The 13,567-nt window shown below is 38.8% G+C and overlaps 1 protein-coding gene across 2 annotated transcripts in view; it reads right to left on the bottom strand.

Moving 5' to 3' along the window:
• The window catches only part of LOC148023137 (putative nucleolar protein 5-3), a 33,594-nt gene extending 20,496 nt beyond the window's left edge, over positions 1 to 13,098 (bottom strand). Inside the window, exons 1-3 of one of the 2 annotated variants that reach the window (XM_087695180.1) lie at positions 12,902 to 13,098; positions 11,769 to 11,812; positions 11,256 to 11,525 (exon numbers count right to left, since the gene is read on the bottom strand). In XM_087695180.1, the coding sequence (XP_087551306.1) occupies positions 11,417 to 11,525; positions 11,769 to 11,812; positions 12,902 to 12,979 (231 nt within the window). In that variant the 5' untranslated portion in view covers positions 12,980 to 13,098 and the 3' untranslated portion in view covers positions 11,256 to 11,416. Of the gene's footprint in view, positions 1 to 11,255; positions 11,526 to 11,768; positions 11,813 to 12,901 lie in introns of those variants that run through there. The other variant, XM_087695181.1, reaches the window with a different exon arrangement.
• Positions 13,099 to 13,567: the final 469 nt, after the last annotated feature.

Below are 13,567 nucleotides of genomic sequence, written 5' to 3'. Positions count from 1 at the left end.
TCACCAAGCTTAGCTTTAATGTTGGAGAGCCAAATGACCTTCTCATGTGTGGTGACCTTGAATATTATGATAAGACTTATGACCGTGTGACTCCAAAGAGTGAGCAACGTTTGGGGCAATTCAAGAATAGGAACTTCTTCAAGGTTACAACTACTGATGATACAATTATCAGAAGGCTTGTTAGCACGAACTCAATTTTGTCCACCTTAATGTGTGCTCGAAAATCTATGCATTCATGGGACATTGCTATGCATAGGGTGGTGAACAAACTTTTCTTTGACAATTTCTAGAGATCAAACAAGAGTACATTGATCCAATGGACCCTTCATACTCGTTAGACGGTGCGTACACTCTCAAAGGGATTTAGGTCAATGGTATAAAAGCATCTTGGCAGTTGTGTATTGAGAATGTCAATGGTCTACATGCGGGATTGTGGAAGACAAGTTCCAGAAGCACTGCAATGGATTGCCTATACGAGAACTCACAGGTGTTGATCATGCTATTTTTGGAAAGGACTCAAGTCAAGTGGAGTTTGCATGCATGAGACCAGAATTAGATGGACAAGGGAGACTTAACTAAGGCTCGATAGCCTAACTTTGGAGAAAAAACAAGGAGTTTTATTTGAATGAGAGTAGCATATTCAAAAGAAAAAAAAAACTCATGGCGCCATTGTGGGAGGAGAAAGCAATCTTGGATGTCTTGGGGAGAACCCTCTCATAAATTGAACCTCCAATGATCAATCTCCTACATTTTTATCATCTCATGCACATGCTGAAGACATGTTTTGCTCACCCATATGTTGAACATACGTACGTACTTCGTGATTAAGCAAACAAAACAAAAAGAAAGCGAGAAGCTTTGTGCTGGGATAACTCATCTTTTATGTAAAAGGCAAACAGACATTACCTACATATCACAGTGTGACATTAATGTGACATTAAAAGTAATATTTAATGTTACATTAAGGTCATAAGTGTGGAATGTGACATTAAAAGGGATATTTAATGTTACATTAAGGTAAATTTAGGGGAACATGCACGAGAATGACCGTCCGGGCTCTTGGGCGCCCGAACGAGGTTAAGGGGAGCCTAGAGAGTAAGGGAGTCCAAGAATAGTAGGACTCCAGCAAGTTGATGGCTGGCAAGGAGATAAGCTTGAGGGCCAGCACTTATCTAGGCGTGGCTGGGAGGTGAAGAACACTCGTGCTTCCATCAGTTTCAAGAAATCGGTTCTCGTAATCTAACATTGGCCGGTAGCCGTAAGGATTCCTGAAGGTCTCAACAGAAGAGCAGTGACGAATGTGAAGAAGAACGGAAATCAGTCGTGAAGAAGAACGGAAGCCAGAAGCGTCCCGTTCCGTCACGTCTTCACGGCACTTAGTTTCAGATGGTCACGCAATCAGACGTAGCACTTCTGCCGTGCCCCGTCACGTTTAAAAAAAAAACGGGCCGTCACTTCTGTTCGGTCCGTCGCGAGAGAAAACAGGCCGTGAAGAGAAAATTAAAAGGGAGAAGCCACGTCACATTACATACATGTGACCCATTTTGTTGCGGGCAGGAAACGTTACGCCACATCAAGGTAACCCGTCTCGTTACGGGCAGAAAAAAGAAGAAAGAAAAAAAAACGTGGGCCGCGAGGACCAGGCGTGGAGTCGCCAGCATTCGCGAGGACCAACCAGATCAGAAGTGGAGCTGCCAGTATCAGATTGCTGTTGACGGATAGGACTGCTCCTGAGGCGGATAAGACTGCGACTGCTGTGAGACAGGCAGAAAACTTCATACACAACTGAAGCTACAGCCTTCATACATAACTGAAACCACAATCTGCCATTAAAATCAGGGAAGCATTTTATCTTGTATGCAAATTTCTTATTTTTGCTTTCCAATTCCAGTGTATCAATGGCAGAAAAAGTGAAAGAAAGGATAATGGAAAGTTCTAGTTTCGGGGATCAACCTATGGTAGATCCCCATGAACCAGACATACAAGAAGAACAATGGGAAGAATTTTTTGCCACGAGAGAGCAATTTGATGATCTTTCTGCTCGTGTGCAAACTCAGGGGGTTCAAATGGAGTTTTTAACTCAAACACTTACTGAAATAAAATCTCACCTAACTTTATTGTTGGAAAAAGATAAAAATAAGATAGAAATCTCAGATGTCCCATCTTCATCGAAAGATTTAGATGTGACTATGCGAGATCCCAAAGAACCCCAAACTTATCATAAATTGAGGGATAATCTGGTTTTAAAGGATATGAAACCACCTCAATTTTACGGGGAGGAAAAAGATAGGAATAAAGATACAATCTTTAATTTCCTCTAAAAATGGAAAGATTTACATAAATTAAAAAATACCCCACCACATCTCCAAGCACTGGAGGCCAGTTTAACTTTGGGGCCCAAAGCATATAAGTAGTGGCGAACCTTAAAGGAGGCAAATAAAATACCTGAAACTTAGGCTCAATTTGAATCCGTATTTTTAAAAGAATTTCTTCCTGAAAATGAAATGGAAAGAAATTGGGAAGATTGGGATTATGTCAGACAAAAGGGACGACCCCTACTGGCATATCTAGAGGAATATCGTGAGATAATCCTCAAATTAGAAGGAATTGATGAATTCCAAAAAACAAGAGGATTCATTAGGGGACTGGATAAAGCCTGTAAAAAGGAAGTAAAACGGAGTTTACCTAAGACGCTTGAAGAGGCAATTAAATTTGCATTAATTTATGAAGATAGTACGCATCCAGGTACACTCACCAGTCCCACTGATATGGAGCCCAAGTCTAAGGAATTAGAAACCTCAAAATTTGTGGGCAAATTTAAAAGAAAAATGCCATTTTTCAAAGGTAAAAAACAACCTTTTGAAAAGAAACCATATATGAGGCCAAAGCTAAGTCCTGATGACTTTGATAAGGCCAAAAAACAAAAATTGTGTTTTAATTGCCTATCCCCTAACCATGCTGCTTGGAATTGCCCTCAAAAGAAAAAGGGGGAAGACAAAGAAAAGGACAAGGGCAAGGGAAAAGAAAAACAAATCCATGTAGTGCAGACCTTAGAATTAAAGGGTCATGAAAAGTATAAATCTTTAAAGGTCTTGCACATGGATGTACAACATAAGTGTTGTATGTCAACTTCTTTGTGGCAGCCTACTTTTGGGCCACATGATTTACTTAGAGTACATGGATTGATAGCTGGAAAATGGGTTAGAGTCATGATTGATGACTCTGCCACACATAATTTTATAAATTATGCACTTGTCAAAAAATTGAAACTTCCCCAACAAAACAGTGAGCATCAATACGTTGTGCGTATGATGCAAGGCCAAGACAATAAAATATGGGATACAATGGTATCCAATTTGAAAATCGAGATTCAAGGATATAAAGATAAGCTTGATTTCCAAATAATGAACATGGAAAGAGCTGATATTGCTCTAGGGAGGGAGTGGCTATGGGGATTGGAACCATCCTTGAAACGTAGCTATCACCATAATACACTGGAATTTGAAAGGGATGGTAAGACTTTTGTCATTCAAGGTGAACATAAAGTATCTGATAATCCTTTGCTGTGTTCTACTAAAGTTCAGAAGCTGATAAAGAAGGAAGTTTGTGAGGTATATATGCTATGGTCTCTTCCTGTACAGAGTACTTTTACTTTCTGTAATATAAAGCAACAATTTTCTTATGTTTGCGAATTGAATGTAAACAATAAATTGAACAATTTGTTAGATGATTTTAAAGATGTGTTTCCTTCTGATTTACCAAGTGGCCTTCCACCTGATAGGGGTGAAATAAATCACCCAATTGATATAAATAAGGATACACACCCAATTTCAAAACCACCGTATAGGTTAAGTGAAACACAGCATCAAGAAGTTGAGAAACAAATTAAGGATTACTTGGATAAAGGGTTTATTCAACCCAGTAATTCACCTTGGGCTTCACCAATTTTATTGGTAAAAAAAAAAAGATGGTTCTATGCGACTTTGTGTTGACTATAGAGCACTTAATAAAATAACGGTGAAGAATAAATTTCCTATGCCCAGAATGGAAGATCTTTTTGATCAATTGCAAGGGGCAAAATTCTTCACAAAGATAGACTTAAGATCAGGTTATCATCAAATAAGAATTAAGGCACAAGATATTTCCAAAACGGCATTTCGTACTAGATACGGGCATTATGATTTTTTGGTGATGCCTTTTCGCCTCACTAATGCACCAGCTACCTTTATGAAGCTGATGAATAGTGTTTTACGGCCCTATCTAGGACATTTTGTAGTAGTCTTTTTGGATGATATCTTGATCTTTAGTAAATCAAGAGAAGAACATTTGAAACACTTATTATTAGTATTCCAACTGTTAAGAACACATTCCCTTTATGCGAAGAAAACTAAATGTGAATTCTTTGCACAAGAGGTCAAATATTTAGGGCATATAATCTCGAAAGAGGGAATCAACATGGATCCAGAAAAAGGAAGGGCAATTATTGAATGGCCACCTCCACGGAACCTGGAAGAGCTGCAGATCTTCCTAGGTTTATCTGGATTTTATCGTAGATTCATTCGAGATTATGCCAAAATAGCTGTTCCAATGACAGACCAACTTAAAGAGAAAGGGAAAAGTTTTAATTGGGAAACAGACCAAAATGAAAGTTTTCAAAAACTTAAGATAGCTATGGCTACAGCTCCAGTATTATTAATAGTGGATCCCAATAAACCATTTGTGGTTGAAGCTGATGCCAGTGACAAGGCAATAGGCGCGGTCTTATTACAAGAAGGTCGACCAGTTGCTTTTGAAAGCAAGAAATTAGATCGTGCAAAACAGAATTATTATGTTTATGAGAGGGAGCTGTATGCAATAGTACATGCAATGAAGAAATGGAGGCACTATTTGTATGGTGCCAAACTTTTGATTTTATCAGATCATGAAAGCATTAAGTGGCTTAATGATCAACCAGATTTACATGGGCGTAAAGCCAGATGGGCCGAACTCCTCCAAGAGTTCAACTATGAAATAAGATATAGGAAAGGAAAGTATAATATAGTAGCTGATGCACTCAACAGAATGCCCATCATTAATGAATTGAGTTTTACTCAGTTCGCTTCCAACTTGCTTGAATCTTTAAAAGGAAAATGTCAGGTTGATCCGGCATATTCCAACATATGGGAAGCAATAAAAAATGGGGATCCAAATGAAAGTGCTTCTACTGAGAAAGGAATATCTGAGGATGTTCAACTAGGAGATGGAGCATCAGGGGTTGCTCAAACTGGATTCAAGTGGAAGAATTTTACCATTGATAATGGTTATTTACTCTACAAGGGTAGGGTATGTGTCCCGAAAGATATAGAAATAAGGCGCCAGATACTCTTTCAGTGTCATGATACCCCTAGTGCGGGACATCCAGGAGTTAATAAGACTTATAGTCTTATTAAAAGGCAGTTCTATTGGCCTGGAATGAATAAGGACGTCCTTGATTATGTGGTCAAATGTAATAAATGCCAGGTTAATAAAGCAAAAAAATTAAAAATGGGAGGACTTCTCCATCCATTAGAAATTCCTTCGGGAAAATGGGAAAGTATCTCCATGGATTTTATTGTTGCTTTACCTAGAACACAGAGGGGGCACGACTCTGTGTGGATAATTGTGGATAGGTTAACCAAAATGGCTAGGTTTATTCCAACTTCAACTGATGTTAAAACACCAGAATTGGCTAGATTGTTCGTAGAGAACATATACCGATTGTATGGCCTTCCGGCAAATATAATTTCTGATCGGGATAGAAAATTTGATAGCCATTTTTGGCGTGCGGTATTTAGGAAATTGGATACTAAACTTAGCATGAGTACGGCGGATCATCCGCAAACAGATGGGCAAACTGAAAGGGTTAACCAAAGTCTTGAAGATATGCTTAGGGCATATGTAAGCAAAAGGCAAACTAATTGGGAAGAGTATTTACCGATAGCAGAGTTTGCATATAACAGAGCCAAACACTCTTCCACTGGATATAGTCCATTTATGTTGATGTATGGGTTTCAGCCCAGAGCTCCTTTTGCAGTAGGACTGCATAAGGAAAAGGTTCAGGCAGCTAAAGACTTTTTGGAGGATATGAATAATATGTTAAAATTTGCTCAAGAAAATATTAAAAAGGCTCAAAGTCGAGCTAGAGCATATGCAGATCCTCACCGAAGAGACATCTCCTTTGAAGAAGGAGAATTGGTCTATCTTAAGGTGCCTGAACAAACTAAAACTATGAAAAAGGGACATTGTCCAAAGCTTTCACCAAGGTATTGTGGTCCTTTCATAATACTTAAAAGGGTGGGAGAATTGGCTTACAAGCTCCAACTACCTGCTGGTAGTAAAATACATCCAGTTTTTCATGTAAGCAAATTAAGGAAGAAGCTGGTGATTTGGATAATTTAGTCTTAAATGATGATATTGAGGAGTTATTCTATGACCAATCTAATCCACATGAACCAGAAAAAATATTAAATGTTCGTAATAGACGAACCAGGAATACTATTTATCAAGAATGTTTGGTTAAGTGGAAAGATTGTTCAGAAGAAAGCTCAACATGGGAGCGAGTAAGTACTTTAAAGAAAAGGTTTCCCGATTTACAATTAGACCTTCCAAATATCGTTTTCGAGGACGAAACCGATTCTTAAGGGGAAGCAAATGTGACATTAAAAGTAATATTTAATGTTACATTAAGGTCATAAGTGTGGAATGTGACATTAAAAGGGATATTTAATGTTACATTAAGGTAAATTTAGGAGAACATGCACGAGAATGACCGTCCGGGCTCTTGGGCGCCCGAACGGGGTTAAGGGGAGCCTAGAGAGTAAGGGAGTCCAAGAATAGTAGGACTCCAGCAAGTTGACGGCTGGCAAGGAGATAAGCTTGAGGGCTAGCACTTATCTAGGCGTGGCTGGGAGGTGAAGAACACTCGTGCTTCCATCAGTTTCAAGAAATCGGTTCTCGTAATCTAACACACAGGTACTCCCAAAGATTGCATAAAGGCTTCAAAGTGACAACTGGTCACAATTTACTACTATCTAAACTATGTACACAGCAAGATATCTACTGTCCACAAGGTTTTCTAGATTGATTTATGGGTCCTAAGAAACTTCCGTTGAATGTTACTAATGCTCTATGGTTGAAAGATGGTTGCCAAAACCAAAGTACATGCTTTGGAGTGATTTTCGGGTAGCATATGCGTGTTTTAACGCTGCTATAATAACTCTGTCTAAAAGGGCTGAAATTAATTTTGAAGGCCCATAATGGGTTAATAGAGGTATTGAAGCTTTTTGATGGATGATAGGACTTTCAGCTAATGATAACCGTCATTTACTAACAGGGATTTTGTTTTATGCATGGTACTCCCAGAGATTTCATAGAGGCTTCAAAGTGAGAACTTGTGTATAAGCAATTTGCTGCTATCTAAATTGGGTATACATCAAGGTATCCACTGTCCATAGGGTTTTCTAGATTGATTTATGGTCTTCAAAGACTCCCATTGAATGCTATTGATGCTCTATCATTCATAGATGATTGCCCAAACCAAAGTACGTGCTTTGGAGTGATTTTTGGGCAGCACATGTGTTTTAATACTGCTGTAATAAATCTGTCTAAAAGGGCTGAAATAGATTTTCAAGGCCCATAATGGGTTAACAGAGGTATTGAGGCTTTCTTATGGATGATAGAACTTTCGGGTAATGATACCCATTATTTACTAACAGGGATTTTGTTATATGCATGGTAGTACTCCCAAAGATTTCATAGAGGATTCAAAGTGAGAGCTTGTGTATACGCAGTTTCCTGCTATCTAAACTGGGTATATAGCAGGGTATCCGCTGTCCATAGGGTTTTCTAGATTGATTTATGGTCTTCAGAGACTCCCGTTGAATGCTATTGATGCTCTATGGTTGATAGATGGTTGCCAAAACCAAAGTACATGCTTTGGAGTGATTTTTGGGCAGCATATGTATGTTTTAATGCTGCTGTAATAAATCTGTCTAAAAGGGCTGCTACAAGGATTTCGTTATATGCATGGATTTATGAGGCGTATATCATTGATTTTGGAGCAAAGATATTGATGTATGTCAGAGTATATCTGAGTCATAGTCTCAGAATGTGTTATGAGCTTGCATCCCAAGTGTGTCTTCATGCCTAGGATTTAGGCATATTATATGGATGTAGTGTGATTCCTTTACTAAGCTACATGTGATACAAGATCTTTGGATTATGCCTTGATTATTGTCTTTGGATTCATCTAAACTTTATGATTACTCCGAGGACACCTTTTATTGGTTGCTTTCACTCTTATGGAAGCATCTTCTTTGCTTTCTTACAAGTACTTATTGAAGGACATCTATGGCCAACGTGTATGCTTTGGAGGATTGTGTGGTTGGAGACAATTAAGACCGACCACCATCCTATCATTTTGTCTCGCTATATTATTTGGGGGCTTCCAATCCTTGATTGGCATTGATGGCATCTCTTGAGCAAGTGTCAATCCTACCCTCTCTACCCACATCCGACAAGCTAGATGGGATGAACTTATGAGAGTCTGCAACACAAAGGGAAAAGTGATCACAGAGAGGAGACAAAGAGAGAATGTAAGAGAAGGAACAATGTGACTACAATGGCTAAAGGTACAAGGCTGCAACAATCAATCCCAACACACAACAACAGGATGAGCTTCTCTCAAATGAGCTCCTCCTGGCTACAAGAAGTGAGAAGACTAGTGTAAAACACATCCTATGTCGACAATGGAAGATGTGAGACAAGTGTCACAGCTAGGTCCTTCAAACAAATATCCATACTAAGGGATACAAGCTCATCTCAAATCTCCATCCTGTGGATGTGATCCCATATTGTAGAGGAACTTGCGGCCAAAAGTTGTTGTGGCTTCAAATTGAGAGATAATCAATGCCCAAATGTCTAGATGGAAAAGAGAGACGCCAATATCTTCCAATCCTCTATGGCAATGCAAATATATCTAACATGCATGAGCACAACATCTGCACAACTCAAAAAAAGAAAAGAGCAGGCTCTAGCATTCAACCGATTCCATACGACTATTGAATCTGCAAGCCACACCACCATGGCAATTTACAATAGGTTGGGATATTGAGAAAGAGAATGCAGATAATGTCAAGGGTAAATAGATCATAGAAGATGCAAGAGAGACATTGCTACAAGTTACAGAGGATATCCTTGTTTGGGATGTAAAGAAAGATAGCCTAAGAAAATTATGTGAATTAATGACGTGGATCTTTGATCTTGACATATTCCATGTGATATACAAGTTATTTAAAGTTGAAGGGGATGTCTTGTATGTATGTATGCCTTATTGGTCGACTATTGACCCAAGAGGGCAATATGGCTATAAAAGATTGCAGTGGGTAGGCAAAGCTGAACTAAACATGTTTAAAACTATTTTGATTGGGAGAGAATTGTTGGTGAATGATGCATCCAGAATGGGATTTTATACCATAGGAAGGGTTCTACAAAGTTTGGTTGACATATGAATTCATACGTAGAAGAGGAGATACAAAATCGAGAAGGTCGATCTTTGGCCAGACTACATTCTTCAATGAACAATTGCAGGTTGCATAGAAAATTTTAGGGACTAAAACCTTCAAAGATTGGTCTAGGTTTTTTCAAAAAAGTTGTAGATTGTGAGTGGCACTACATTTCTTCTTTTTAAAGCTTGATAATCCGAGTTATGGTTCAAAATATACGAACCATTTTCTATAGGGTGATCCTATCGGACACTTTTTTGGACAAAATCCGATGGATGCAAAGAATTGCATGTGACATGTCACATATGCTTTGGCAGAGATGTTTGAGATTGGCATGAGAGTACCAAGGATAGAAAACAAGATCACGAAATGTGAGAGAGGAGATGCAGAAGAAACCTATGCAATGTGGAACATCATGGAGAATGAGCAAATGGACACAGATGAAGAAGAGAAAGGGGTATAAGTCGACATATGAGTTTGTGATGCCATATGATCCAAGAGGATTTACAAGGATTGGGATGCTAGAGGATTGATTACCTATCATTGCCAAGGTTGGATGTAGAGGGATACATGTTAGTTGTAATCTCCTTCAACAACTACCCCCCGGCCTACCTTGGTGTTGCCAGCAACTCCATCTCTTGTCGCCATCCACTCCATCCTGCATTTTTGGTGTTTCATATTATGTCTGCATACTTTTCATCATCAAAATCAGTTGAACTCCCAAATTGGACTTAATGGCAATTATTCACCTACTCTTGAAATCCTATCAATTAAGATAGCCCTGTATAAAACAGCTTATAACTTTTGATCCATAACTTGGATCACTAAGCTTTCTGAAGGAAAAATGTAGCTATCGTTCCAAACTACAACTTTCGTAAAGACATGAGGGCAAATTCTTAAAGCTTATGCCTAAAAGAAACTCAGCACAGCTTGCAGTACCATTTTCCTGCATGCAGTCCACTATAGTTGTCAAGCTTTCGAAGTATACATCTCTCATATACTTGCTCAGTTTGCTACCAAACTTCGTAGGGCTGCTTGTTAGGTGCCAAAGCACACTATGGACGTGGTATGCACCATTAGAAGCTCTCTAATCAACACCAGATTTCAGTATTTAAATCTCCCCAAAATTGCTAACCACAACAAGCTTATCTATAACCTATATTTACATTACTTACAACTCTTGCTATAGCCGCTCCCTAGGTCGAATGGCATAACAAGTGGTTCTCAAAGCAACATGAAGCACTTGTGGACAAAATGGCATAGCCTTTGAACATGCAGCTCAGTTGATCCCCAATATCCTAAGGTAAATGACAAGATATAACATGCTCTTGCTCTATAACTTGAAGCAAAAAAACAGCTCTAATTGGATTTGTTCACCACTATCAACATCATTGTGAACCAATTTAGCAATCCATTGACAAGAAATTTGAAATGGTTATGATCAGAAATACTATTAATTTTTGTGAAAATGATCTCAAATGTGGACATAGAAATATATACTTCCTAGCTTGTTTACACCCCTTCTATTTCTTTTCAACTACTATCTTGTGTTAACTACATTTTCCTAAAATCATTTCCTCTTAATCTTTCTCATTGATGGGAAATAGAATTTTCTACAGAGGGTCTAAATTACCATAAACATTAGGAAATTTTTGGACTAATAAATGGGCATCCAACCTGGCATCATCACAAGCTAGCATCCAAGCACATAGTTTCACTTGTAAACATCATGAAGGTCAAATCCAAATGTAAGATGTAGTTTCCATTAAAATTTCAGCATTTCCGTAGCAGAACTAGCTAAAAATTGCAACAATAAGCATCTCTAGCAATTCATTTGCCAGGCGAAACAGAAAATTCATAGCATACTACAACAGTAAATACAAGCAAAAAGTTTACTATGACAATTGCCAACACTCACTAATTTTGCCCAAACCCTGGAGCATATCTAAAAACAAAGTCCTAATAAATGTTTCCTTGCCACGAGCAATGAAGCTAAAAGCCAATCTGCAGAAAGTAACCAGCAATCCAAACCATCGAATGGGTTTCAAAATTCTAACTCATGTGTGTCTTAACAACACAAATCAAATGGAAAAAACAATGATAGACTTACAAAGAATTGATCTTCTAGTCATTACAAGTTTCCAAAGAAAGGCATGAAACATGCTTGTACACAAAGCAGGATAATTTAATGTGTGATACAGTGTATATAAAAAAATAAGAAAAGACGTGCTAGTTCTTGAGACTTACTTTTCTGGCTGACTCCCTGCCTCAAACTCCTTCAAACAAAGATCCTGCACATGTAGACAATGTCCCCTCAAACACTGATGAAAAGCCATATACTGATACTCATGTCAAGTTTCTTTTAGTGTTGATTGCTGTCATTTCACTTTGAACAACCTAGCAACTAGTGTGGAATGTGGACATCCATGACAATCAAGGACAATGACCGAATGATCAAATGTTGTCTGGGCATTCATTGTACACATTACACAAGCAATACTACTCGTCTTTTTCTTCTTACATGACTACTGTAACATTCATGATCACACAATATCCCTTTACAATACAAAAATCGTTAGACAATACCACAGCATGTGCCCTTGATGTACTACCTGGATGACTAGCTATAATTAGGACCATCAAGGGGATCCCTTATGAAAACACTGATTCAAGAATATCCACTCAGACCTTATGAAGAGTGGACAATATTCAGGTTACCAGCAGTATGTCCTAGTAGTACAAGTGCAGAGAGAAAAATGATCTAGTTGCAGAAGACAAACTTAAGGAAGCATACCAAAATGAACCGGGCGTAAATGATCTAGTTGCAGAAGACATGCTTTAGAGGAAGCATGTCAAGAAGAGCCAAAAGTTGGTACCACAACTTGACAAGAGGTAGAAGGCAGCTAAACTGCAGGCTAAATTTTCATTTTCGCATTCAGGGACCTGGCTAAGCTACTTCCCGCAATGAGGCGAGCAGCAGCTAAGCTAGTTCCCGCAATGAGGCGAGCAGCAAAGCTTACGCCGTCATAGCCAAATAGAAGGTGAAACGGCATTCCTTTTTCAGTGGTAAAACTGAAAACGCATGTTGAGATGAGCCAAATGTTTCTGCCAAGCAACCACGCAAAGCTTTATTGGGAGACAGAAACCAGTGAAACGACAGGCTGAGATTTCGTTTATGCATTCAGATATCTGTCTCCATTAGCTCCAGTGTACCAGAACTTAACCTGCCATAGCCAGGTTACATACAAAACGAAACTGCCTAAGGGTCCCGCCGTTCCAGTCTGGGGATGGCCACAGAGTTGCCGCACCTCCCTTCCTTTCTCCATTTTCTCCCATTCTATCTCCCAATGTGATTCTCACAGGAACAGGAAGAAACTTACCTCGACCTTGTAGAGCTTCCCCTCGTCGAGGACCTTAAATAAAACAAAGCCCACCGGCGTCTCGAACAAGACCAGCATCTCTGCGGCTCCGCCTACCTGCGCGTGCCGGTGTTACTCAAGCCACCGCTGGAGGAGGTGGTAGAGGGGTATCAACCCTATGTGATGTTGTAAACCCTCCAAAACCCACACTACCTTAGGGTGAGCTCATAATAGGGTAGATGGTAAATTAAGACTAATACATTAATACTAATCCGATTTAATCTTGGCTTGCTTACTAACCCTATTATGTTGAATGGGTTCCCACTATATTGAATGGTTGGATTAAGATTGATCCAAATTAAGATTTGCTTGCTTACTAACTTACTTTAGATGTTGAATGGGTGGATTAAGACTAATCCATAATATATTGGCCTTCTTACTAACTTGCCTTAGTATGTTTTGGGTGGATTAAGACTAATCCAAATTAATATCTTGCCTACTAACTTATTTACCTTACTATGTTGAATGGATTAGCTTGAAGTCAATCTAATTGACTGTCCAAAGTTCACTCAGCAATATGAAATGGTAAATAATAAGGACATTTATAATCCCTTTTCTATGTTGTTGCTTAAGTTCATCTATCAATTTTCAATGGGTTGACTAATCGACAATCCAACTTAGTGTCTA

Source organism: Lygodium microphyllum, chromosome 16 (assembly GCF_053477565.2).
Source record: "Lygodium microphyllum isolate KBCC chromosome 16, Lygodium_microphyllum_v1.1.10, whole genome shotgun sequence".
In the NCBI taxonomy this organism is placed as follows: Eukaryota; Viridiplantae; Streptophyta; class Polypodiopsida; order Schizaeales; family Lygodiaceae; genus Lygodium; species Lygodium microphyllum.
Note: the sequence above shows the minus strand (reverse complement) of the source record. Positions and strands in the feature narration are given on the sequence as shown.